The 25,859-nt window shown below is 35.2% G+C and overlaps 2 protein-coding genes across 5 annotated transcripts; one reads left to right on the top strand and one right to left on the bottom strand.

Annotated features, from left to right (window-relative positions):
- Positions 1-2,731, bottom strand: LOC140959933 (serine/threonine-protein phosphatase PP1 isozyme 9-like). 2 transcript variants are annotated; one of them, XR_012172079.1, is made up of 5 exons: positions 2,407-2,731; positions 813-1,372; positions 569-748; positions 120-489; positions 1-81 (listed from the first exon to the last, which is right to left on the bottom strand). XR_012172079.1 is itself a non-coding variant. In XM_073417990.1 (4 exons), exons 1-4 carry the CDS (start codon positions 2,594-2,596, stop codon positions 466-468), a joined length of 954 nt encoding a protein of 317 aa, XP_073274091.1. In that variant the 5' UTR covers positions 2,597-2,731; the 3' UTR covers positions 1-465. The 2 variants fall into 2 exon arrangements, 1 of the variants encoding a protein (XP_073274091.1); XM_073417990.1 differs by having other exon boundaries at positions 1-489.
- A 2,090-nt stretch (positions 2,732-4,821) lies between these two features.
- Positions 4,822-24,575, top strand: LOC140959932 (uncharacterized). Of its 3 annotated transcripts, none has more exons than XM_073417988.1 (21): positions 4,822-4,864; positions 5,933-5,993; positions 6,094-6,153; positions 6,237-6,318; positions 6,639-6,716; positions 6,804-6,863; positions 7,007-7,111; positions 8,447-8,557; positions 9,826-9,867; positions 10,910-11,023; positions 11,151-11,224; positions 18,398-18,531; positions 18,610-18,719; positions 18,819-18,861; positions 19,011-19,102; positions 19,523-19,571; positions 21,010-21,080; positions 22,145-22,264; positions 22,684-22,775; positions 23,928-23,973; positions 24,177-24,575. In XM_073417988.1, the coding sequence occupies exons 2-21, from the start codon at positions 5,974-5,976 to the stop codon at positions 24,207-24,209; spliced, it is 1,536 nt and encodes a 511-aa protein (XP_073274089.1). In that variant the 5' UTR covers positions 4,822-4,864; positions 5,933-5,973; the 3' UTR covers positions 24,210-24,575. The 3 variants fall into 3 exon arrangements, with proteins under 3 accessions (XP_073274089.1, XP_073274090.1, XP_073274088.1); XM_073417989.1 differs by lacking the exon at positions 4,822-4,864 and adding an exon at positions 4,876-4,931; XM_073417987.1 differs by lacking the exon at positions 4,822-4,864 and having other exon boundaries at positions 4,959-5,993.
- Positions 24,576-25,859: the final 1,284 nt, after the last annotated feature.

Below are 25,859 nucleotides of genomic sequence, written 5' to 3'. Positions count from 1 at the left end.
GAAGAATCTTTTTATTACAGATACCTTTTAGCAAATGTAAAATAGTCTCCCTTGAAGGATGCTTACAAATATAAAAGAAAACTTTCAAGATTCACAAATGATCCCCAGTATAAGCAAACACCTCAAATCTTGTACAATTTATACAGATTCACAGACCACGTAGCTTTATCAAGGGTTGAACACGGGAGCGGACCAAGGAAGTTCATCTCGAGGGGCCGAAGGAGGGCTGAGGCGCGATCTCTTCAGTTAAGAGAGGGCGAAAATATGTACTTACAATAAAATTTATATATGAAAAAATAAAAATAAAAAATTCCACTTGAGGATGGTAGTCTAGTTATTCCGCCCTGCCCTGCTTGAGCCACAACTTTCTCTATACAAGGCTATGAACAAATAAAAGCAAGAGGTGTCATGCTTTTCATTCCTCTTGTACAATTCCACAAACTTCCACTTGCACTTCATAATGTATCACAAGGTTCTGATTTTAGGTGGCTGTCAAAACGGAAAGGAGAAATTGAAAATTACCCATGAATACAAAAAGGCAACGTGAAATAATGATGGTGATGTATACCTTTTTGAGAGGTGACTTCGACGTATTTGCGGCAGGTTTTAGTATATCAAAAGAACAAACCAGCGATTTGTCGACACTCATGAGGGCACCAGCGTTGTCAAACTCTCCACCATAGTTTGGAGCAGAAAATATCGTGACAAGTTTTCTTTTAGCAAAGAACTCATATCCATCTTTCACAACCTATATCATGCATTTCATGTTCACCAAGTAAAGTGACAAGGGAGTAATCGAAAAAAATGCATACCTGATGACCCCGGCAAATGAGGTCCAAGTCATTATCATCCAAAAATTTGGCGACTGCATCAGGCCCGAAAGTGCACGAAACACCTCTATCACTCTCAGACCAGCCGACTACCCCAGGATCAGGATCAGACCACAGCAAATCACATAGAAGACCATTGTCTGGAATATCAGTTGGCCTTGGAATCTCTTTTATCTGTTCCAACTGTTTTAGCTCTGGAGAAAGCCCTCCGTGCATGCATAGTATCTTTTTATCAATGACTGCGGCTACAGGCAAACAATTAAAGCACTCGCTGAATATCTTCCACAATCGAACATTGAATCTCCTTTTGCATTCGTCATAAAATCCATAAATACGGTTGATCTTGGCATCTTCATGATTCCCTCGCAAAAGGAAAATTTTATCCGGATACCTTATCTTGTAAGCCAATAGTAAGCATATAGTCTCTAAACTTTGCTTTCCTCGATCAACGTAATCTCCTAAAAATAAGTAATTTGCATGAGGGGGATAACCACCATGTTCAAAGAGCCTCAACAGGTCTTGATATTGTCCATGTACATCACCTGTAAGAAAGAAGTTCGAATTACACACCTCCATAAGCACATGAAGCATTAAAAGTGTGGACCAATGGCTAATAATCACTTATTAGAGTACAGAGTCCAGCACATTCAACATAGCTCGTCTCTTCAAGATATAATCTATAGAATATACAACCTTTATCAGTAAACGCAACTGAAGAACTGGACAAGTACTGTCATCATACACGATTTTTTTAAGGGTATATAGATTCCCATTCTAACAATTTTTTGAGTATTTACTATTTACATCGCCAAGATATCACCACAAGCACATTATCAAATTCTGCTTGATTTTATGATATCAGTCACCTTTCCACAAACAGTGAAGAATTTTTGTATAAAAAAATTAATAGCATAGAAGTTCCATCAAAATAATTGAAAAACTGTTGTTTAAATATGTAGAAGTCCAAACACCACATTTGCAATATATAAACTCAAAATTTTAATATGTAAAAATCCAAACACCACGTTTTGATCGCTTTCCCCATGTTGCTCCATAACACCAACATAGAAGGACATGGAATTTGGACGAAAGCGAGGTCCTTGTGCATATTTTTTTAAAAGAAAAATATTAGGTGAAAGAAGATGATCTTCGTGATCTCGAATTTATCCATTCAAACATCAGTTACAAACTGGCTTGCCTCTGATTCAGTCACCAGGTGCATGACTATATATAAAAAATAAACTAGCTAGGATTGATTCAGATTTCAAAAATATATTAAAAAAAACCTGTAGAAATATATTCTCGTCCAAATAACTGCATACAAGAACATCTTTTTCAACAACAGCCAATACAGGTTTGAATTGTCCAGACATTTGCTCAATCTTTGCTCACCAAAATTACCAAAAGAAAGCAACAACTTCGGACATAATTTCTCTTCAATCAACCTAAAACATCAATCGTTTCGAATGTCATATAAAAATCTTCAAAAAGCAAATAGAAATCGGATTGCTTCTCCAGATAGGTAACGTCAATAATTTAGAAAAAAAAACCACGATCATGATCAATCAACACATACCGCCAATCCTGACAGGGGCGCGGAGCTTGAGTAAAGTGGGCTGGGAGAGGAAGATTTGGCGGGCGTTGATGCATAGTTGGCGGATCTCCGTCTCCGAAAGTTGGACCTGTTTCCCGCCCTTCCCTTCCAACAAACGCCGGATGATATCATCCAACACCCCACCATCCATCATTCCCTCCATTGTCATCATCCTTTTTCTCTCGAATTGGATCAGATAATCCTCTAATTCAGGGAGAATTGATGGGATTCGTTTTGCTTATTCTGAAAAATCTTCTCTTTATCCCGGTGTGGTGGAGAACCTCGTTCTTCGTCAGTGTCAGCAAACGTGCAATAAATTTATGCATTAATATAAAACAAAAAATTTAGGAGTGATTTTCATCCAAAATATAATGATTTTTAGAGTCATTTATTTAATTTATATTAATTAATTTTTTATTTTATTAATTTAGTTTTTGAAAAAATAATGGTATCTATGTGGAACGGGATTATTATATGGGTCTGTATTTTTAGATATAGTATAAAAAAATATATATTAAAAATATAATATATATCTTTCAATATTATTGGAAATGAAAATTAAATTTTAGTTATTCTTGTCAAATGAGCCACGTAGAAATGCATCATGTCAAGTAGTCAATATTCGATAAATTTTGTGATTTCGGAGAAAAAAGCCACCAAAACAAAAACAAATTTAAGTTATTGAGCGAAAATCAAACTTTAATAAATTCCAAAAGTACTAGATACCAAAACAAAATAATTTAGACGATTAAATTTACAATTTTTCTGCAAACACAAAAAACAGCTTGGGTAGATGATGGTGGAGGAAACATCCTATGGTATTAAATAATAATAATATATTTTAAAATTTTGTTTGTTATTAAAAAAATTTATTTTACTAAATTAAAATGATTTTATTATCACCTTTTTGTCCGATAGTTATTGTTTTGTGTGTACTTGTTAGTTACTATATTTATATTTAATTTTCTAGCTACATGCCAGCCAACCGCTAAGGTTCCATAGCAGTAAAGAAAGGTGAATTAAATAGTTAGGAATTTTTTTTTTAATCTGCGGCCGTTATCGTTCGGTGATCACTAAGTAAACCTCGGATTAACGTAATAGTCTGTAAACCACGTTAGTCACATAAACTATATTGGATAAGCTTTGTGTGACAAGCTCGTCTAAGAAAGTGTTGATAGAGGAATTAAACTTTTGACTATTGGTCAAACGCTTATCTATTTCACACAGTCGGACGTGCAAATAATTTGGAATTCTTATCCGGGGCAAGAATTGGTCTTCTAACCGAGTACATGCATCTATAATATATTTTTTTCTACGACCTTGAAGTCAACGAGATGGGTTTCCTAGCATTAGCATTTCGTGGAAACCTTCCTGCGTTTGGACTTTGAAAGTTCCATGGCCACAAAGAGACTTGACTTTATTCATTAAGGTAAAGATGTAACCCCACTTGCGTTCTTACCTTTTTAATCAAAAAAAAATTTTACCCAATAAATTGAAATGATATATGAGAGGGGAACTAGACCGAGACTCTCTCGATTATAACCATTGAAAGAAATTTAGAAAACCGGGATATATAAGTACAATGCAAAAACACGCATGGACTATATATATCATCCATACATGCAATTGATAGCAGTCGCCCGTTCGATTTAATCTGCATATTCCACATAGTCGATCATCGAAACATATCGTTTGAAGATCGATTTTTTTATATTTACAATACGAGTACTCGGGCTTGGGCTTGATAAGAAATATCTAAAATTGATATCATAACATGTTATAATTAGTTACACCAGTGCTAGTCTCGACTAGTTAGTTGGCCTACTAGAAGGGGCGTTTATGAACATAAGGTAGATTTTCTATTATGGAGTTTACCAAATTTGACATATTACAATTTCAGTCAAAATCACTAAATTGTTTACGTAACAAATGATGTTATTTACCCTCTATGATTTGTTAATCAATTTCGGGCTTTACTTTTGTTTCGTTAATTGTCGGAAATAGTTATCGATAGATTTCAAAACCACGAGTTTAAACTGTATTCAAAGATTTTTTTTTGTTGTTGTAGATAAACAAGAACATGAATTTTAAATCCACCTCCTTGCGTGTTTATATTATATTTCACGTTAATTAAGATGCATTTCAAATTTATCCAATAATTACATCATTTGAAATTCATTATATTTTGTGTAATTAATTTATAAACAAGTAAGATATGAATTTTATGATTTGATATGAATTTATGAATTAATAAGAGTTTTTAATATAAAAAATCAATACAACATATTTATTTAAAAATGAAATAAAAATAAAGGAATATTGTAAAATTTAATTTCAAAAAAAAGAAAAATAAATAAAATCATGTATATAGATTCTTGTATCTCACATNTTCTTGATGCAAGTCCCTGATGCCAACCATAGCCTTCAGCTAATTACCCAGGTATAGAGCCCAGAAACAGTTTTTCTTCTTGAATCTCTTTTCGTTCTCTTTAGGATGTGAAGATATGGTACGAAAAGTTCTTGATTGCATTGATTAATCGTGATTGGATTTCATTTACTGTAGTTGATTATCAAATGCTTTGTTTTAAATTTTTTTCCCTCATTTGTTTGCTTGAATTAGTTTTTTGTGTGACGCAGGGGTGAAACTTTCTTGAACTTGAGAGAATCTTGATTCTTGAATTGGAATTTTGTTTTATTTTGAGTTTGTTGTTTTAACTTGTTCGTTTGCTGTTTATTTTTGTTCCATCTGTTTTGGATTTGTGTTTCTTGGATTTATGTTTCTTGTTTCTTTACTAGCTTTAAATGGCTGTATTTCTAATCAGAGTAACTAGCTTTAGACTTTTCCCGTTTTGTATTTGGTCCTTGAGTTCGATTTATTGGATCTTTTTGGGATGTATATTCTCTGGATGTATGGAATCTTTTGCAAAATCAGTATTATCGTATGTTTTCCGGTTCTTATTCTCTGGTGTGAAATCTTTTTACTATTGGAACACATGCTGATATTCATCCTACATTTATGCAGTTTGTTATGTGATAATTATTGAAATGAGAAAACGCAGGTTTATACATCCTTGCAATTGCTTTTTAATTAAGCTGCATAGTTTCAACTTGGTGTGGACTGGGTTCTTCTTTTTTACTCTACCCTGGTTATTATCTGTGTCAGCCAAATGTTAGCTATTAAACATTTACATTTAATTATGTATTGAATCTAATTAGTAGGCAAGGTTACATGTTTCCACAATACGAGAATTTGGTTCAATTCGAAAATGCTTATATAATATTTCATGAAACATCACAAACTCAAATATTATTTTCTTTACCATGACACGTGTAAGGATGTTGAGCCGCATTTTCTGTGAAACTAAACATTTTGAAATCCTTCTTTCTGCTTTTATAGGATTTATATTTATTATATTTCCATTGGTCATATTTGCTTGAGGGGACATATAATCACTAAATTTATAGTTTTGAAACTACTAATGCATGGTATTGATTGTATTCTAACCAGGACAGAGCTAGTCAGATTCCGATTCATTTGGTTGGTTGTCCATGACACGCACACAGATAGTGTAAGAGATGCAGGATTGTTATTATTACTGGATGAATAAATCTTTATCATCGTGTTTCTTTGACAATTTCAATAAAAAATGTAATGTCTTTTTGGACCAGTTCTATGAATAGTCAAAAGGACGTCAAGATTCAGGAACAAAGCTTGGAATCTGCAAGCAGGTAATGGATTTATCTACTTTGGGAGGTGAGTAGTTCATGATTATGACTTAATCTTCCACACGACAACATTTTTGTTTCCACAGGAAAAGCATAGAAGCAAGTTATGCATTCAATTCCCTGACGGGGAAAGAAAGTGTAAATTATTCTGAAGACCGAGAAACTATGGTACTGAGATTTAATTTACGTGTGATTCGTTTAGAACTTATCCTTGTAACATTTCCGGTTTCCGTTAGAGTATGTTTGGATTAAGGGATTTGTTTGGATATTGTTGAGTTACATTGGTTTCCAGTTCCTTCCATGAGAATTTAAATTTATGAGCCCATTTTTAATGGATTTCAAATCATCCTAAATTGGGGCAATCTGAAATACAAATTTTAAATCATTTTCTCAAAGAGAAATTCTCGAATCCATGTACAACCTTCTGGATTTGCATTTCCTTGTATTTGGATGTACCCTTCTCCTTTCCTGATTGAGCATATCATCAGGAACTTCATGCACGTGCTACAGCTCAAGAGAAGGAAATTATGTATCTTCGGGAACAAATTGCTCTTGCCAGCATGACAGTAAGGCATATCCATTCAGGAAATATTGTGTTTCTCGTAGTTGAAGGTCTCTTTCTGGAACTTATGACCTTTTGTATGTCATTTTAGGAATCACAACTTTTGAATGAAAAGTACTCACTTGAGAGGAAATTTTCTGAATTGCGAGTGGTTCGTATATTTTTATATTTGATCGATTTTCCCATTTATCACTTTACTTCATTTACACGTTATATTAACGAATTTGTTGTTACTGCTGGGAACCTTATCCCTGGAGATTATTCTCGTTTCGTTTTCTTCTTTGTTGGTTGAAGGCTCTGGATGAAAAGCAAAATGAAGCTATCACGGCTGCTTCACATGAGTTGGCCCGTAGGAAAGGAGATCTTGAAGTGAATTTAAACTTGCTTAGCGAGTTAAAGGTAAACTGTTGTTTGGACATCTAATTTGCACTCCTTGTGGCTTTTCCTATGACAACTAGCCTTCACCTTTGTTGCGGACCGAAAACAACATACAGCCTGACTCTGAAGTATGCAAATATTTTTTTTTTGGCTTAAAAGTATGTAAATACTGTAGTTAATGGTATACGGGGGTTTGGAAGCATTCAAAATTCACAAGATATCTTTTGTCTATTCCCTTAGAGACTAGATAGTAGACATCACGCTCCAAGAGTGAAACAGAAATTCATAAGCAAATGAATCATTACCTATAAAGTTACTGCCCAAAACATAAAGTTCCTTTTAGCCAAAACTAACTAAAAAAATATGGTAAGTTGCAAATAGACCCCTTGTGGTATTTCAAAGACGTTAAAACCCCTGTGAAAATCAATGAAGTAAAACTTCCATTTTCTTTTAAATTACTGCCGTTTTAGCTCAAGCTCTTCGTAAAAATATTTGAATGTGGTACAAAATGTGCAAGAAAAGAAAGATAATTATGTTTATATTATAGTTAGAATGCCATTTTCAACTTTGATAACTAATTTTGCGGCCATTTCATGTAAATGCAGATAAAAAAGCACACGAATCACATAAATAATTCCATACCAGGGATTTCAGCTATCAATTAAAGAACACAGAATTTTAACTTACAGATTTTTCATACAAGGTTTTTTTGCCTATTTAAATGAACACAAGGATGTGTGTTATTCACCCTGAATAAATATGGAGATATTGGGATTCAAATAATTTGGTCTCAAGTTGGTAGACAAATCATTATTTATTCCTCAGTTGGTTGGAAAAGGCTGTGAGATGAAAATATCAATATTAGAAATGCTCGAATTATGATGTCAAAGAAACTGACTAATGTGGCTAAGCCTTCCTTTGCCTTTGAAGGCGTCCTCTTTTTAGCGCAAAGTGAAAAGTTTAAATCTACAATGATTGGCAGTTGATACAAGTTCAGAGCTTTTCATTTGCCCAAAATTCTCCAGTAATTATTGCGAACACTTATATGTTGTTGCTTGGGATTTAAACTAAGCAGTTCTAGCCTGAGATATTGGGTTACAAACTAACAACATTGTCTAACAGTTTAACTTCTGCTTCTTGTTTGTCAAATTGAAAGATTAATAGTTAGACCTTGAATAAGTTTACAGCTTCCTGGATTTAGCCCATAATATTTTTCTCGATCTAACTACTTGAAGCATTAAAACTGATTATATACTTTTTGGGTCAATATCCTTTTCCGTAGCTCTGACATTCCCCTTTGCCTTCCACCTTGTCTCTATATCTGGTTCAGCATTTGAACATTTATGCGTGCTACAGGCCACTGAAGATGAGAGGCATGTCTTTTCATCAGCTATGCTCGGAATATTGGCTGAATATGGCGCGTGGCCTCATGTTACCAATGCCTCTTCCCTGTCCAACAGCGTAAAGGTGTGGACTTTGTGGCACTTGGTAGTCTTTTGATGCTACATTCGAGTTTCGTTAAATTAAGATGTCAGAGATATATTTCATGAACTTTGTGATATGTTTTGGTGCACAAGTGAGCTTTTCGGGTAAGTTTCTGATTTAAGAAACCTGAGCATGAGAGTTACATTCCTTGGATCTATTGTTGTCTTTTTAACTATTCTTCCTTTTCTTTCATGCTAAATGCCTAATGTATTAACGAGAGCAAAAATATTCTTCAGTTGCAATAATGTATGCACGTTTTTTTCAATCCATGTAAGGCTCTAGACATATTTTTTCTTAGAGTATGTTTGTTTGACCGTCTCCCATATTTTTCTTGCTATGTTCAAGAACAAGTGTGAACTGCTGATTTCTAGTGTGCATTTCAAAGCAACTCCAATACCATCAAGTCCTCTCATCCCTATCGAACATGGATATTCAGGTTTTTCCCCAGTTCCAGTGAGATGTCCGAGTTTTCGTTTTCCCCCGTGAAAGGTTCTGAGCTAGTGGAGACCATTTCACGTAGTTCTTTCCATTCAATCTGTAAGATGAATGAAGATGATGTAGTTCTCCTGTTGGTGTAATAGGTGAGGCGATAACCTCTGCTGACTTTGGAGAAGCTCAGTGTTTACCATCACTGATTTTCCACGAGAAAAGTGAAGGAAGGCTGATTCTTGTTTGGATTTTAATAATGAACAAGAAATATTAGAAAAACACATATTTATTCATAGAGATGCTCTGCTCTGGTACCATGTGAAGATGAAAGAGTTCACATTCAAAAAATATATATCTTTACATCAATGCATAGGCTAAATTTATTACCTGCAGTGAAAAATTTCTAGAAAGAAACTCCTGATTTTATGGGATTTTCTTATACCAACTGCAAGGAGACTATCAAGAAATATAAAAGCACTTCTAAAGTAACAGATTCTCTAGATATCAGACTTCAGTATTGCACAGGGCTGAGATTCTCCAACACATATATTAGTATTTTTAGAATATCATAAAAGATATTGGAATCTCATAACATGTAAATTTTCAACTGTTAGAGAACAGTAAGGGGCCCCATGTGTGCTGAAATAACTGTGATCTTATTTTTCATGAATGTGCCTCTATTATTTTTGAAAAAAGTGTTTATGTTGTGTATTTTTTGTTAACATACTAGCTTTATTTTGGCATATGAAGTATTGATGATTATTGATTTTGTGTTTTCAATTTTCTATGATTTGATGACCCATCTCTTTCAATTCTTGCAGAACTTGCATGATCGACTACAGTTTAGGATAAGAACTTCACATGTAAGCTTATATAATTTATTTCACACCTTCCATGCTGTTAATTTGGTTTATGATGAACTTTCTGATGGATTTTTGTTCCTTATTGAGAATTACTTGTTTGTTATATTGGCTGCTCTCCACAAAAAATTATGAACAAATATACATCAAGTGGTTTATGTAGCAGATTTACATGCGCACTATATATCCTCAGAATAATTATCATTCCTGGCGATCAAGCAATGAGGAAGCGAAGAGTAACAAATTTGCTGCATGATTAATTATTCTCTAGCCTTTGGACCGAGAGCACGTGCATATATATCTCTTAAATGACTAGGTAGAAGGAGGGTCACATATGTTAGATATTTTCATGCTTCTCTCAAAACATGGATGGTCTTGTAACACACTGTATTTATGAGTCTTAAAGTGGCAGGCACTTCAAGTTATAAGAATCTTTAGTTTCTTCCCTTGGTCTGTTTTATTATTATATTTGTTTGCCTTTCTTCAAGTTTATTATGGTAAGAGCTCTAGTAGGGATTTTCCAATCTTCTTTATACCTATTTCCAGAAATTAACTCAAATAGGAGATTTCAGATGATGCTGTTAACCAACTTTGTGGATTCTGTGAAGTCTTGACATGAGTTCTATTACACTTAAGTTGGCTTACAGTTATTTAAATATTTGTCCTTGAAGCTGCTATATTTGTGTTTTAAGTTCTTAGATAGATAGAATGCTACCTCCTTGGTTTAATGAAGTGTATAATAGCAGATTATTAGTCTGAAATTAGATTGTCTCTTATTATTATTTGTTTCCAGTTGAAATTACATGTGTTGTGGACTTCACTTTTCCCGATGCTTGAACTTAGTTATAATTTGTTATGTTTTAGCAGTGAAATCTTTTGTTCGGTCATTGTGGTAAAATTTTATGAATATCATTGAGAAAGAAAAATTGTTCTCAGGAATTATCGACTATGGTTGATTTGAATCCAGCATTCATCAACTTGTGTAGGTTTGCACTTCTGGAGCATTTTATCAGTGAAACTGATTGGAGCTGTTAATTTAATGCAGGCTAGACTAGCAGAGCTGAACTCTATGATCGGAAATGACACTAGAAATGGTTTTGGTGGTAATGAGATTCCTGGTTCCAGTCCCATGAGTGGTCAACTTCCTAGTAGTTCCATGGTATTTTTCTATTTTTTAAAAATTTTCCCCCATTATTGCTTTTGACCAACATCAGGTTGCTATTGTGTATACCAGTTTCCTCTAATGAGTTAATTGCTCTGACTAGCTTTCGATATTCTTTCTGCAGGGCATGCATGGATTTTCTAACTATGATCACTATGATGATGGGAAACTTTTGGATCAAACTGATGATGTGCCAAGGTATGGTCAGGAATATGATCCAATACCAATCAAAAGCTTAGAGCGCACTCACACCAATTATCAAATAATGAGAACCCTTTAAAAACATTTCCTGGAATTTATAGGTTGGCTTAAAAATCTCTAAATTCTTTTTGTGGTTTAGTTTTGTTCCTTTTGTTTCTTTGATTGGACAACTTTCAAGAAAATGGTTATGTCAAACGAGGAAGAACACAATTGCTGGAATTAAGAATTCCATTATATCTCATTGAATATTTACAATCATTAATATCCAATTGATAGGCACACTAAGATTTGTTGGGGAGATTGATTGACAAGTCAAAGGCCTCAGACTTAATTAGAGGCTTGGAGGTGGGTTGAGAAAGGGTTGAGATATCGCATGTTCAGTTTGCGGATGACACACTATTTTTTGTGAAGGAGGATCATATCAAATTTTTGGTGGACGTTGTGAGATCGTTTTGTGAAATGTCAGGGCTAAGAATCAATTCGGAGAAGAGTGCTTTGTTGGGTTTAAATTGCGAAGAAGAAGAAGTGGATGAGTTAGCCAAGCAAATTGGATGTGGTAGTGAAAATGGCCAATTAAAGATTCGTGGGTGCCTTTAGGAGGTAATCCTTTTAAAAAACCGTTTTGGGAACCGACCATGACCAAGCTATGAAAGAAATTGGCAAGTCGGAAGAAATTATTTATGTCAAGAGGGGGAAGGTTAACATTAATTGCAGCCGTTTTGAATGCTTTGCCGATGAACTTCATGTCTCTTTTCGGGGTACCAAAGGGCATAGCAAAGGCAATGGAGAAGATTATGAGGTATTTCTTTTGGGATGGAACTGAGGATGAATCACATTGTCATCTGGTTGCTTGGGAGCAGATTTTTAGACCAAAAGTGAGAGGGGGTTGGGGAATTGGGAACATTTGTATGAGAAACAAGGCTTTGTTGGGAAAATGGTGGTTGGGGTTTTATGTACGAGATGAGACGTGGAAGAAAATTATTGTGAGTAAATATGTGTTACAAGAGAATGGTTGGGATGTGGGTTTAGCTAGGGATGTGACGTTGAGATGCCCATGGAAGTTTATTTCTAGACTTTATCCGACTTTTGATCTACTAGTGAGATCAGTGGTTAAAGAGGGTACTACAATTAGGTTCTAGGAGGACAGGTGGTGGGGGGATTATTCATTTCGGGATCTTTATCCATCTTTATTTCAGCTTTCTCTGGCTCATAATTTGCCTATATCTTATTTTGCTTCGTTTGAGAATTCGTCATCTTCCCATTCATGGGACATGCATTTTCGGAAAACATTGAGGGATGAGGAGTTAGACGAGTTGAGTTCGTTATTAGGAGTTTTAGAGTGGATCAGATTGATTGAAGGGATATATGTTGTCCGAGTGTGGGATGGGGATCCATCAGGTAGGTCTCTTTTCAGTTAAGTCATTCTTTGATTCCTTCTATTCGAACAGTCGCTTCCCCGTCTTTCCGTTTTTTAATGTCATTTGGAAGATTCGGATTCCAACCAAGATTCAAGTATTTTCGTGGACTGCGGTTTTGGGTAAGTTACCGACATCTGAGATGATGCAAAAAAGATGACCAGCCTGTGCTCTGTGCCCTAATTGGTGCGTGTTGCGTCGGAAGGAGACGGAAACTCAAGACCGCATGTTGATTCATTGTACCTTCACAAGAAGATTGTTGGTTAGGGCTTTGGAAGAATGCCAAAATCGACTTAAGATTTATCCGCTATGGATCTTGGATAGTTTTTTGGTAAGAGGGGCATAATTTTTTGGAGAGTTGTACTTAATGGAGTTTGTTGATCGGTGTGGCTAGAGAGAAACAGAAGAATTTTTTGACGATATTGAAGACTTGGATGAAGAATGTTGGGAAAATTTCAAGATTAAATAGTTACGTGGATTGAATCTCATGTAGAATTTGAGAATATTTCTCTAGAATGTTGGGAAAATTTCGAGATTAAATAGTTACGTGGATTGAATCTCATGTAGAATTTGAGAATATTTCTTTATCATATTTACTCAGAGATAGGGCTTTTGTTTATTGTTGATTTGGTTACGATATTGTTCAACATTTCGTCGATAGTGGACCTCTAGTCCAATTTCTGTATTTAAAACCCTTATAATATTTAATAAAATTTTGTTTCTTATAAAAAACAATAGAAAAGAAACAAAATTGCCATCATTTTAATTAAGTGGGTAAATAAGGTTCATTTTCATGGAATGTGACATCAACTGAAACAAATAACTCGAAATTTTGGACACCATTATTAGCGGAGAAGAGTGAATGGAAAAATGACTTGACCGTGAACTTACCAGACGGATCCCCCTCCCACACTCTAAAATCATCAACCACTTCTACCAACCTAACCCTTTCTAAAATACCTAACAACGAGGACAAATGAGCAACTTCCTCCTCTCGAAGAGACCGACGAAAATGCAAGTCCCAGGAATAATCATTAGACACATTGTCGAAAGTGAAAAAATATGATATTTGCAAGTTACGAGCCGAGGTTAAACAAAATAAAGAAGGGAACAAATCCCGGAGAGCTACATCCCCCCACCAAATATCCTCCCAAAATCTGATTTTAGTCCCCCTCTAATCACTAATCTCAATAGTTGTTGATAAGTCGGGTAAGTGCTTGAGATAAATTTCCATGGACATTTAAACGTCACATTCAATGCCAAACCTGCGTCCCAATAATTTTCTTGTAGCCTATATTTGCTCCTTATTATTCTTTTCCACAAAGGATCGTGTTCAACGCCAAACCTCCACCACCATTTTCCCAAAAGCGCTTTGTTTCTCAAGCAAATATTTCCGATACCCAATCCTCCTTTCTCTTTCGGTCTACAAACTTGTTCCCACCTTACCATATGACAATGTGATTCACCCTCGTTTCCATCCCACAGAAAATCTCTCATTATCTTTTCCATCTTCCCCGCCACTCCTTTCGGTACCCTGAAAGTGACAGAAAGTATGTAGGCAAAACATTCAACACCGCTGCAATCAATATCAATCTTCCTCCTTTGGACAAAAAAGCTTTTTTCCACGTTGCCAATTTTTTGGTAAGCCTGATCAAGATTGGTTCCCAAAAAGACACTTTCAATGGATTGCCCCCTAAAGGAACTCCCAAGTATATGATCGGCCATTTATCCCTTCGACAACCAAACCTCTGGGCTAGATTCTCTTCTTCAACTTCATCCTGACTTAAACCCAATAATGCACTCTTATCCCAATTGATCCTAAGTCCTGACATATCACAAAACAATTTCAAGATTCGCACCAAAAATTGTAAGTGTACCTCTTTTTGAACGAAAAACAATGTGTCGTCCGCAAACTGTATATGCGATACTTCCACCTGATCTCGCCCCACCTCGAACCCNTTTTGGAAGGAGGATGATAACATTTTTAGCCCCTTTGGGTTGATGAATAGCCAACAAGCTCTAAGATCCAACTTACCACAATTATGACTATGAACATGAACAAAACACACATACCCGAACACTTTTGGTGGTAATTGATTAGTGTGTAGATCAGGAAAGGAGGTCGTGAGCATTTGAAGAGGACTTTTATCACCTTAAACTTAAGAGGGGAGCCGATTAATGAGATGTGCAGTTGTTAAGACAGCATTTCCCTGATAATACTCAGGCATATGGTTTTGGAATATAAAGGCACAGGTGATATTGAGCAAGCGACTATTTTTCCTTTCAGCAAGTCCATTTTGTTGTAGAGTATTAACACAAGATGACTCATGGATAATGCCTTCTTTTTGAAAATATGAGTGAAGAACCTAATTGAAATAGTCTTTGGCATTATCAGACCCGAACCTTTTTATTTTGACCCCAAATTGGTTTTTGAATCATGGTATGAAACTGTGGAATGAAAGAACACGCATCAGATTTATATTTGATCAAGAATATCCAACACATGCGGCTATAATCATCAATAAAAGAAATGAATCAATGGGTTCCAGAAAGATTTGGAATAGGAGATGGACCCCAAAAATCGCCATGTATTAAATAAAAAGGGTTTGAACATCTTTTATTGCTTTGAGGAAAAGATACACGCTTGTGCTTTGCGAATTAACAAATGTCGCAAGAAAAAAGACTCAATATCTAATCCCTTAAATAAGCTAGGAAACAAGACTTTGAGAGTTTGAAAGGACGGATGACCAAATATACGATGTTGAAGCCAAATTTGTTCTTGATTTGAGGAGAGAGAGGCAGAATTAGGTTGCTTGGGCAGATTGTTTGGTGAGTCAAGGTAGTAAAGTCCACCCCTTCCTTGGCATGCCCAATCGTCTTTCCCGATGGAATTTGGAAGGACCAATGACCAAATCTATGATGTTGAAGCCAAATTGTTCTTGATTTGAGGAGAGAGAGGCAGAATTAGGTTGCTTGGGCAGATTGTTTGGTGAGTCAAGGTAGTAAAGTCCACCCCTTCCTTGGCATGCCCAATCGTCTTTCCCGATGCTTGGTCCTGAAATTCACAATAAGACGAGTAAAAAATCACATTTCAAGACAAGTCTAGTGTTAATTTCTGTACAGAGATAAAGTTAGTGGACAGTTTGGGGACATGAAGCACTTGTTTTAAGGTAATGGAAGGACTTAATTCAATGTCACCTAACCCTGCTACTGTGATTAATGAACCATCAGCACTAGTAATTTTCTAGGGCTAGGACAAGGGGTATATGAACAGAAAATTTGTGATGAGTGTGTCATGTGATCAGTGGCTCCGGAGTCTAAGACCCACAAGTTGGCAAAAGGGCTAGTGGAAGCATTAAATCCAATGGAAATAGGAAACTTACCAGACAGTGTCAATGAGCATGTACCTGGCGATTTCCCAAGAGAGGTCAAGAAAGCCCTTAACTGCTAAATTTCTTCCTTGTTGAATTCCTTTGAAGGTGGAATATCTGTGTGCTCAGTAGGCTGCTGGACAGTCATATGGGCTTGGCTCCAAGTCCTCTGTTGTTTTCCTTTATTGCCCTGATCCTTATATGACGGTTTGCATCGATCAAGAGTATGCCCTGTTATGCGACATTTGGGACACCACAATTCGTCTTTAGAGCCCGGGGACAGATTTCTTGGAGCAGTAGCCTTTCCAGGGTTGAGATGGTCACTGTTCCTGTTAGTCACCAATGCGGAGCTCTCCACACTTTGAGGTCTAAGCATGACACCGCCTACTTTCCTCTGATCGAATGATGGCTATAACCTCGTTCAAAGATGGAATTTGGTCCCTCACAAGGATTTGAACATGGACTTGATCGAGATTGAGTCCGACAAGGAAGTCATATACCCAATCTTGTTCGATCTAATTTTTCAATTATGGTTGTATCTTCTGGACACTTGGTCTCGAAGCATCGATAATGATCAATCTCTTGTTACAATTTTTTAATAGATTATTAGCATACTCCTTTACAAATTTATTTTCTCGAGTAGCCAAGCCTGTTTGTACTTTGATTTCATAGATTTGGGCAGCATCTCCCTTCTTGGAATATGTTTGGCGTATGCTGTCCCAAATCTCCTTGACAGTGGTGAGAAACATGCATGTATCTCTGATTTCAGGCATCATAGAATTGCATAGCCAAGCCACAATAAGGGAGTCTTCTTCATCCCAGGCAGCGAACTTAACCAGATGGCTAAGCTTTCCTTTGCGCCCCTTCAATGTGGTCCGGACGAGCTGGGACCAATTTTAAAAGTTTTTTCCATTCAACCGATAGACAGAATAGATTTGCTGTAATTCTCCAACAGCTGGAAGGGTTTCAGGAATTCCGGCCTTTCAGCCTTTGACAATTGCAATAATAAGAAATCGAGGGACCTGTAATATCAGACTAAAACAATGGAAATGAATTTGCATATTAGATCTGAATTGATCGAGCCTTACGGCTCTGATACCATGTCAAACGAGGAAGAACACAATTGCTGGAAATAAAGAATTCCATTATCTCTCATTGAATATTTGCGATAATTAATATCCAATTTATAGGCACACCAAGATAACAAAAGAAAGGAAACAGAATTGTAATCTCTTTAATTAAGTGATCTCCTGATCATCCTAATTTACTACGATCTGGTTATGTCCATTATCGCTAATTATATCTTCATATCTTCAACAGGTTCCACGCTTTTGAATTTGTTCAGCCATTTATATTTCGATATTAACTGGAATTACATATTTGCCTATGAATTAAGAAATATCTTTTGCATTCCACGTGACCGTTTTATATTGGATTATATTTCATGGTTATGGAAAGCAAGAGAGTTTGCATGCATGTGATTTTAGTTTCTTATTTTTGTCATTTCTTTATAATCGACTTGAGAATTAACATTGTTATGTCGCAGCAGGTAGCCATAAAATCACTTTGAAAATGCATTGAAGATATTTAATACCTTGCTTTGGAAGTTTAGACTTCGGATAACATAGAAATGGAAAGAAATTGTAATCATCTTGGTAATCAGTGCAAGAATTTGATGTTTATTCCATACTACCTCATAGGACATGTAAGCTTAAATCCAGTCGAAACAGCATTTCGATCTAGTGCACCTGCCCTATCCTCCTTTCCATTCCAGTTGGTTATTGTTATTAGTCACAGAGCGCACATGTTCCATGACAATGTGTGCAATATTTGTGCATTTTTTACATGAATAAACAAAAAAATTATAAATCACGTCTTTGGCCACACACATTTGGTATGTCAAAGTAGTTATTGTGACATCTCATGCTGTCATGCTTAATATACTGTATAGGTAATTGAAGGCATTTGTTTCCCAATTTTTGTCATGCACTATGAGTTCTCGATGTATTCATTTTTTGGCAAAGAAGTGGCATTTGAGGATATCGAGTGCTTCCTAGGTTCCTGTCTCCACCAAACTATTGTGATTCAAAGTTTTCAAATTTAGTTACTTTTCAATATGGAGTCCAAACAATTCTTCTTTTGTTCCTTAAGCTTAAAATTAGAAAGTCGGGCGTGCCATCGGCATCTTCAAATTAAAATTTCTGTATCCACGTGTACCTTATTTATTTACTTATATAGCTCGTATGACACGTGTACCTTATTTTTTTCATCGACACATCTCATAAACACGTGTACCTTATTTATTTACTTATATAGCTCGTAATATGGCATTTTCATATAATTTCGTAAAGAAATGTCCTTGTTCTGATGAATTGAAATTACAGAAATGTTGCAGGACATATCGTAGACGATATGCTAAATAAAAATGCGTATCCTTTTGGGGTCGAGCAGAGTACAGCCGGGCAAATTTCTCACAGTCCAAAAATACACAACGGGATCGATTCTTTTGTGTCTGATGGTAATACTACGACTTGCCACTCTTGGCAGAGTGACATGCTTTCTTTTATCTGACCTATGATGAAATTCTTCCCCCCAGAGGAAGGTCCTGGAATAGAGAACTTTCAAATTAATGGGGATGCTAAACCAGGATGCAAACTCTTAGGCTGTGGATTCCCTGTACGTGGAACTTCACTCTGTATGTTTCAGGTATGACCAATGGTATTAATAATTAATTGCTACATTATCATATGAATTTTTTTGGTTTTATTGTATGACTTTTTTGTTACCATTTTATTGATGTATCAGTGGGTTCGTCATTATCCAGATGGCACAAGGCAGTATATTGAGGGTAACGATCCAAACGGTTTTTCATTTTCTGTGACAATTGTTGTCTGTAATTACCTATTTTGTAATAGGTGTGAACGATAGTGTTGATTAACAGTATTGGATTTGCTTAAGAAATCGACCTTTTTCCTTTGTCACTTGCTTATGTAACAGGTGCCACCAATCCAGATTACGTAGTGACAGCTGATGATGTCGATACAATTATAGCTGTTGAGTGCATACCGATGGATGACCAAGGACGACAGGTACTTTAATAAGTCACTTCAAGGGTCTATTAGTAGCTGTTTGACCCGTGGAAAGCTTGAAATCATGTCTTTCTTATCTAACCCCTTGTGGGTTCCACACCTTGAACTACCTCAAGGCCCAATGATCCTTTTTCGTTTTCCCTGCACCAACTTCCCACATGTTCAGGGTTGATCCTCCAAATTTAAAGTGAAAAATTAAATTATTTCTTCTTCCAATTCTTTTCTTTAACTTTTTGAGAAAAATCTTTTGATACCTCAATTATAACACAGCAAATAAAGAATTATGAATCACGGGAAAACAAAAATGAACTTAAACATATATTGCCCAATGAATCATGGACTTCTGTGGAATCAATAGTTGGTGTTTATTTATAATCTAGTTTTGTAGCACATTGCTGATTCAATTTGTGTGATTTTCAGGGCGAACTTGTCAGGATTTTAGCAAATGATCACAACAAAATAACATGTGGTGAGTGAAATGGTATTGGAATAAGACACCTCAAATTAGTGCTTGAAATCTTGACTCTCTACTGATCAATGATAGTAATTTCGCAGGCAGGTGCATTGGATTTGTGGTTTACTTTCTTTCGCTGAAATTTGAAATGTTGAGTTGTGCTTCCTATTTGACTCGATTCAACTAAATTCTAACCTCTTTACCAGTCAGCTTCATGCATACTTCTATGACACTACTGGATTCATTTATTCTTCAACTATAATGATTCAAATAATCTTTTATTCTTCCTAATTTAGGCTGGTTTTTAATCCTTTGGGTTAGCCTGTGTTTTCTCAACTTTGATCTAAACATTTATTCAAGAGATTAAACTTTTATTGTCTTCTCATTTGAAATTCTGCAAGTCCTCATTCGTATTTCACATTCTAGTTATAGTGCATCCACCCTTTTTCTCTCTCTTTATCTAGAGTACTTAAATAGGTAACCACTTTTTTCCCCTAGAAACAGAAAGAGCAAAGTGACTTTATTTAACAAAAAAAAAAAAACAACGTACATGCAAAGGGAACTAGGTCAAGACTTCCCAATAACTAAAATACAATATATCAGCTGAATTACATAGCGCACCAAAAGAATACGTCCAAACATCACTAGATGATCTTGGAAGAAATGTGTAAATATGGGCACCTTATCCTATCTATTCTATGGAGGCATTTCATATTTCTAGGGAGCTTGTCCTCTGAGAATAAGTGAACCTGCAGCAACGAGCACTTTCGATTTCTATAACCAGAAGAAGATTCCATATAGATAATTAAACTTGGAAATGTTGTGTGGGAAAAAATTTCTTTCCTGCATCGTTTTAGTCAATCTAAGATGTTTGAATTTAGATGGGCTAATTTATGTATGTATTCTATCATCTTTTGTCTGATGTTATCTCAGAAAGTATTAGCAAATTGTCTTTGTTTTCAGCGCCATCAATTTTTTAGGAGTCTATGGCATATAGATTTGCGAACTTCAGGTTGTTATCTTGTCATGATATTTAGTTAGTTAAATCGGAGAAAAAAATTGCATTCAATGACATGTTTCAGAAGCTTTTTCACCTGCTGAGTTTTAAAGTAATTCTTCTAATTTGTGATATAAAGTTAAGATTTTATGCGTATGCTAACTTGCACATGAATAGAATAAGTTGCAATTAGATTTTAAGACAAAGTAAGTGTATGACAAATAGCTAGGTAAATAAAGGTCAACCTTTTCATCTGAAACCAACTTAAATACCATAAAATATATCCCCATCCTGTTCTGCCACACCCCAAAAAAGTTATAAATAATGAAAGGAACCAAAATCTTGGTTGCAAGGTCAGAAAGGAGATGTCGTTGGTCTACTTTTATGAATAGTTATACTCATTACTGCTAATTTTTCTGCCTGTGTGTTTCTATTGAGTGTTATAAATGAATGCAGATGAAGAGATGCAAGAGGAGATTGATTCATATCTTGCTAAAGGCCAAGCTAAATTTCTTGTTATGCTTCTTGTAAGTTACTGAGTTTCTTGATGAGTATAAATTCAATGTGCTTTGCTCTATGTAAATGTGGGATCTCATATAGTTAATCTTTTTGCTGCTACGAACGCTGGTTTAAGATGATTGTTCATCATATTCTTGTCCTTTCAGAGTTCAGGCATCTCATCAAACTTTCTAATACAATTGGTCTAACCTCATTTAGATAAGTATACAAATCTTCATGATAAAAATAGTGACATACGGTGGCTCAAGAGCTGCTCAAGGCACATTTTAGCCACATTTCGTGCAGGTCCTGCACAACTAAAAAACACAACTCGCCAAGTGCTACCGTGGACCTAAGGCAACATCCGTGCCCAGTACGTGTATAACTCCGAGTCCCACTGTCGTTTAACGGGGGATCCATGCACGTGCATGTGTATTGTCTTTGTTTAACAAATGGCCCAACTCATAAAGCATCATTACGGACTTGTGTCCTCCTCTAGGACACGTTTTTGGGGCCACACCATGCTTACTGACCAATGAACGGATGCCTCATGCATGCGTGCATGGTTAATACAAGCCAAACTGAAACGATACAGAGTACATCCCAACCTAGATTTCAAAATCTTAACTAAGTAATAAGTTTCCAACTTGAGTCCCAAATTTACAACAAAAACCTTGACTATCTGATTAAATTATTTTATTGATTTTCAAAGTTAATGGAATTGTGAAAAATTACATAGGTATGTTTTGGGACATTATAAGATATTTATTATAACACGGTACCAATCATTGAAGTGTAGATTATCTGAAATGACAAACATATTGAAATAAAGCTACCATCTGAGCTTTATGTACTTTTAAGCTTGACCGCTTCATGTAAAGCTCTATTTTCACAAATCTACTTCTGATTTCCTTGTGGCCTGCCATTCCTGTACATTTAAAAATTCAGGTTTTTGAATCTCTTTCAAAATGAAGTTCTGGATCATTTTATGCAAAGCCCTCATTTTCACAAGTCCGCGTCTGGTTTCCTTGTACTCGCTATTTTTTAGATTTCTGTTTTTTGAACTGATCACAGACTTCTAAATATTGAACAGTTAGATTCCTCAGAGAACTGGGAGCATGCTACTCTATATTTGAAACGTTCAGGCTTTCAGGTTAAGGTTGAGAGCACGCAGGCTTCTGTGATTGTGGAGAAATATTCTGAAGAAGTATTGGTATGCTCTTGTTTTATATCACCCGAAGCCGTCTTAAGATTTTGAACTGCAGTTATAAAGTAATTCTATTGATTTATTCATGTTCCTAATAGGACATATGTAGAAGTTAAGCATTAATACAATTAGATCTATCAACTGAGTAACTGCATAACCGGAAAATACACAGTTGCAAATTTTGCATTTGTTTCTTTCTTGCTACAAAGGTGGTCAGGTTGATTACTGCACACTGATTAGAAACAAAGTAAAACTGATAGATGTAGAAAGGACAATAATGATATTTCTGTCAAGTTGGGGTCTTTCTTAATAACGTAAACGGACTGACGCATCTCCTGACTATTCAGTGGGTAGATTTGTTAATTAAGCCTGTTAGACTGCAACTTTTTCATTGTTTTCTTTTTTTTTCTCACTTCTGTTTGCAGATCAAAATACCAAGTGGACCTTCCACGCAATTTGTTTTGAAATGTGCAAATGGCTCATCATATCCCTTTAGCACAACTAATGGTGACATCCGGTAATGCTCTATTTCACTTAAAAATTAAATATCTGCTCAAACCTGCTTCATATGATAACAGCTTTACATCTTGGAGTGGTCCTGGCATTCTATTTCTTAAGGAGCTCCTATTCTTTTGTTTCTGTAATCATGTGGTATAATCAACGAAAATGTGTATTCTGTCGTTCAATGGTGCTGATTTTCATTCTGGGAAGTGGTTTTCGATCTCATAGTTTGTACTGGATGGAGATGATGAGGGGTATTTCATGGGTGCTCCTATTCATTTACCACATTTTACTGAATGTGTTGAGGGGAGATAGTTCATCCAGTTATTTGCATGGCCCAAGTGAACACGGAATTTTCTTTTAGTTTCCCTCTATTCAGAAGAAAGGGAAATTGTTGAACTAAAACAAAAGGAAAAGAACTTATTAAGATGGTCAGTTTCTGAACTGGCATCTCAAAGGCGTGAAATTTTAAAGATTTGGTGACTCAGCTGCAAAATTTTGATTAGTTACAGAAACTTTCTGTTGTTTTCAATAATAAATATAGTTTTTCTTATTTTGGCAATATTTGAAACTTGAAACCTGTAGCTCATGTGGTCCTGACTCATTTAATAGTTTACTCAAACATAAACATGATTTTTTTGCTGCTTATTAGTAGTCATCCTGATTTTAATGTTCATATGATGATTTTTCGGGTTTCAATTTAACTTACTCCTAGTTTCATTTTCGTAAGTTTGTTATTAAAATTGATGGGGGTTATAGTTAACCACTCCCATCCATTTTACCTCTGCCAGTTAATGTCAAATTTTTATGCAGGAATTTGTTACATTGCTTCTCATCTGGTAGTAAATAAATTTAGAATCTGAACCTACTCTGGAAACAAGTTGTATAGGATATCAATTTTGGTAGCTGGTCGTGCTTGCCCTTTGCTTCTAACTTTACCTTGTCATTTTGGACTTAAAACAGTCAAGAAGTAGGCTCTATACGTTCATTGCTCCTCTATGTGCAAATGTATTTTTAATTTTACTTTTTTTTTTCAATATTGGAAAATCATTTTAGTACTCTCCGCTGTACTTCTTTTGAATGAAAGGATTTCTGAATTTATAGAACATAATTCTGTTTTAAGTGTTTTGTGATCTCTGACGAGAACTGATCCATATGTTTCATGTAGAATGCGAGAGAAAGTTGTGCTGACTATGAGAATTTTCCAGAGCAAGGTAATCTTTCATGGCTTTTGTACCCCCACATGAGTGTGAAAAGAATTAGTGATAAGGGACATAATCAGCCTTTTCATATTAGTCATTGATACTTGCCTCCATACATTGATGGAGTACATGCAGATACTACTATAAATTGGTTCGTGTTTGGATTCGAATGTTTGACTTGATTTTCATTTAATCTTTTTTTCAAATTGACACAGGCTTTGGATGAAAACAGGAAGGCTAAGGCATGATCCGTATTCTTTACGTACAGAAGTTTACATTTGTTGTCAAATTCTCTGTTACACTGTCCGAGGTTTCGCCATTCTTTCCTATTGCCAGATGTATCACGGATGCCCCGTTTGTAAATGAGCCACTGACGAATATTCACTATTGTAGAAGACTTGATACTGTGATATAGTGGAAGATTAGGTGCATAGATGGAAGCAGTACTTACAGCCATTCTTGATTTTTTTTGTTTGCAACAGGAATGCTGAGTGTGTGTTTTTAGTTCAGAAATGAATATTTTTTATTTTCTTTTTCCTGTTTTTGTTGTAATTCTGTAACTGTGTACAGGTTCATATTTTTTAACATACTTTCTAGTTTGTGGTAGGTCTGAATTCATGACCTCTTACCGTATTAGAGAAAATATAATGCATATTTTTTAAAAAAATTTTGTATGTTTTTTTTTTCCTTCACATTATGTTTGGTTTAACTGCCATCACTCGAGGTCACAAAACCTCACTTTCGAAAAACAAAGTGAATGAATGTATTCCAAACTTTATCTATTAGAATTGTTGCATAAGAATTTATTGGAATATACACGTATGAGTTTTAAAAATGCCAGGATTAAATGTGCCTGATTTTTTAAAATTAAAATTTTGGGATGTAAAAGATCATTAATTTAACTAGGGATTATATGATTTTTTTACATTTTTATAGAGTCTGAAATGTTATTATTTGAAAAATAACGATTTTACTGACTTGTTGGTCCCACTTGCGGTAATTTGAGATAATAAAACCCGAAAATAAAGAATAAACTGGACACCGAGATTTACGTGGAAAACTCTTAAAAATTATTTGGGTAAAAACCACGGGCAAGATGAAAAGAATTTTCATTATAATATTTTGTGGTGTACAACTCACTCACTGTGTTTCCAAAGAGAACACACATTCTCTTAATACAAGAGAACAAACACATCACAAATATTATAGAATATTATAAGATGAGATAAAACTCGAAGAAGGGATGATTTTAGAATGAAGTGAGGGAATTCTATTTATAGAGCTTCCTGTCAGTGTGAAAACGCGTTTGATAAATTTCCTCCAACTTTCCTGAGTCAAATAATTCAGCCGCCCAACTTTGACAAACCTCCCGACATGCATTTAATCACTACAGGAAATGCAAATGTTATAACGGTCTATATCTACATTTGATATAAAAATAATTAATATGTTGGTCAAATTAGAGATTTGTCACATGAAATCGATTTATGTGATAATATCATCATAATTTTTGCGTTTATTTTTATGTTTTTTTGGGGGGATAAATATTATTTTTCCATCTTAATGATGAGTTCATATGGCGGTGCCACCTACTTACAAATTGTTAAATTAATAAGTATAATAATAATAATAATAATTGATTATGGATCCCACAATGGTCATTGGTTAATGATTTACAGCTTCCAATAATTGGTATTCTATTAATGTGTGTCGTCGCTTTTTGACAAATAGTGGGCCAAAGCAGCGGGTGACCGATCATTAAATGATGGGATGAATTTTTTTTTTTTTTTTTTTTTTATGTAAGATTGTAAACTTTTCATATATATTTATAATAAAAAATAATATTTTTTTTTTTATGTTTTACGTTATTGAAATAAAAGATTTGTCTCAGAGACAAT

The sequence above is a fragment of the Primulina huaijiensis genome, chromosome 15 (genome assembly GCF_012295235.1).
Source record: "Primulina huaijiensis isolate GDHJ02 chromosome 15, ASM1229523v2, whole genome shotgun sequence".
In the NCBI taxonomy this organism is placed as follows: Eukaryota; Viridiplantae; Streptophyta; class Magnoliopsida; order Lamiales; family Gesneriaceae; genus Primulina; species Primulina huaijiensis.
The sequence above is the reverse complement of the archived record's forward strand: the minus strand, read 5'-3'. Positions and strand labels throughout refer to the sequence as shown.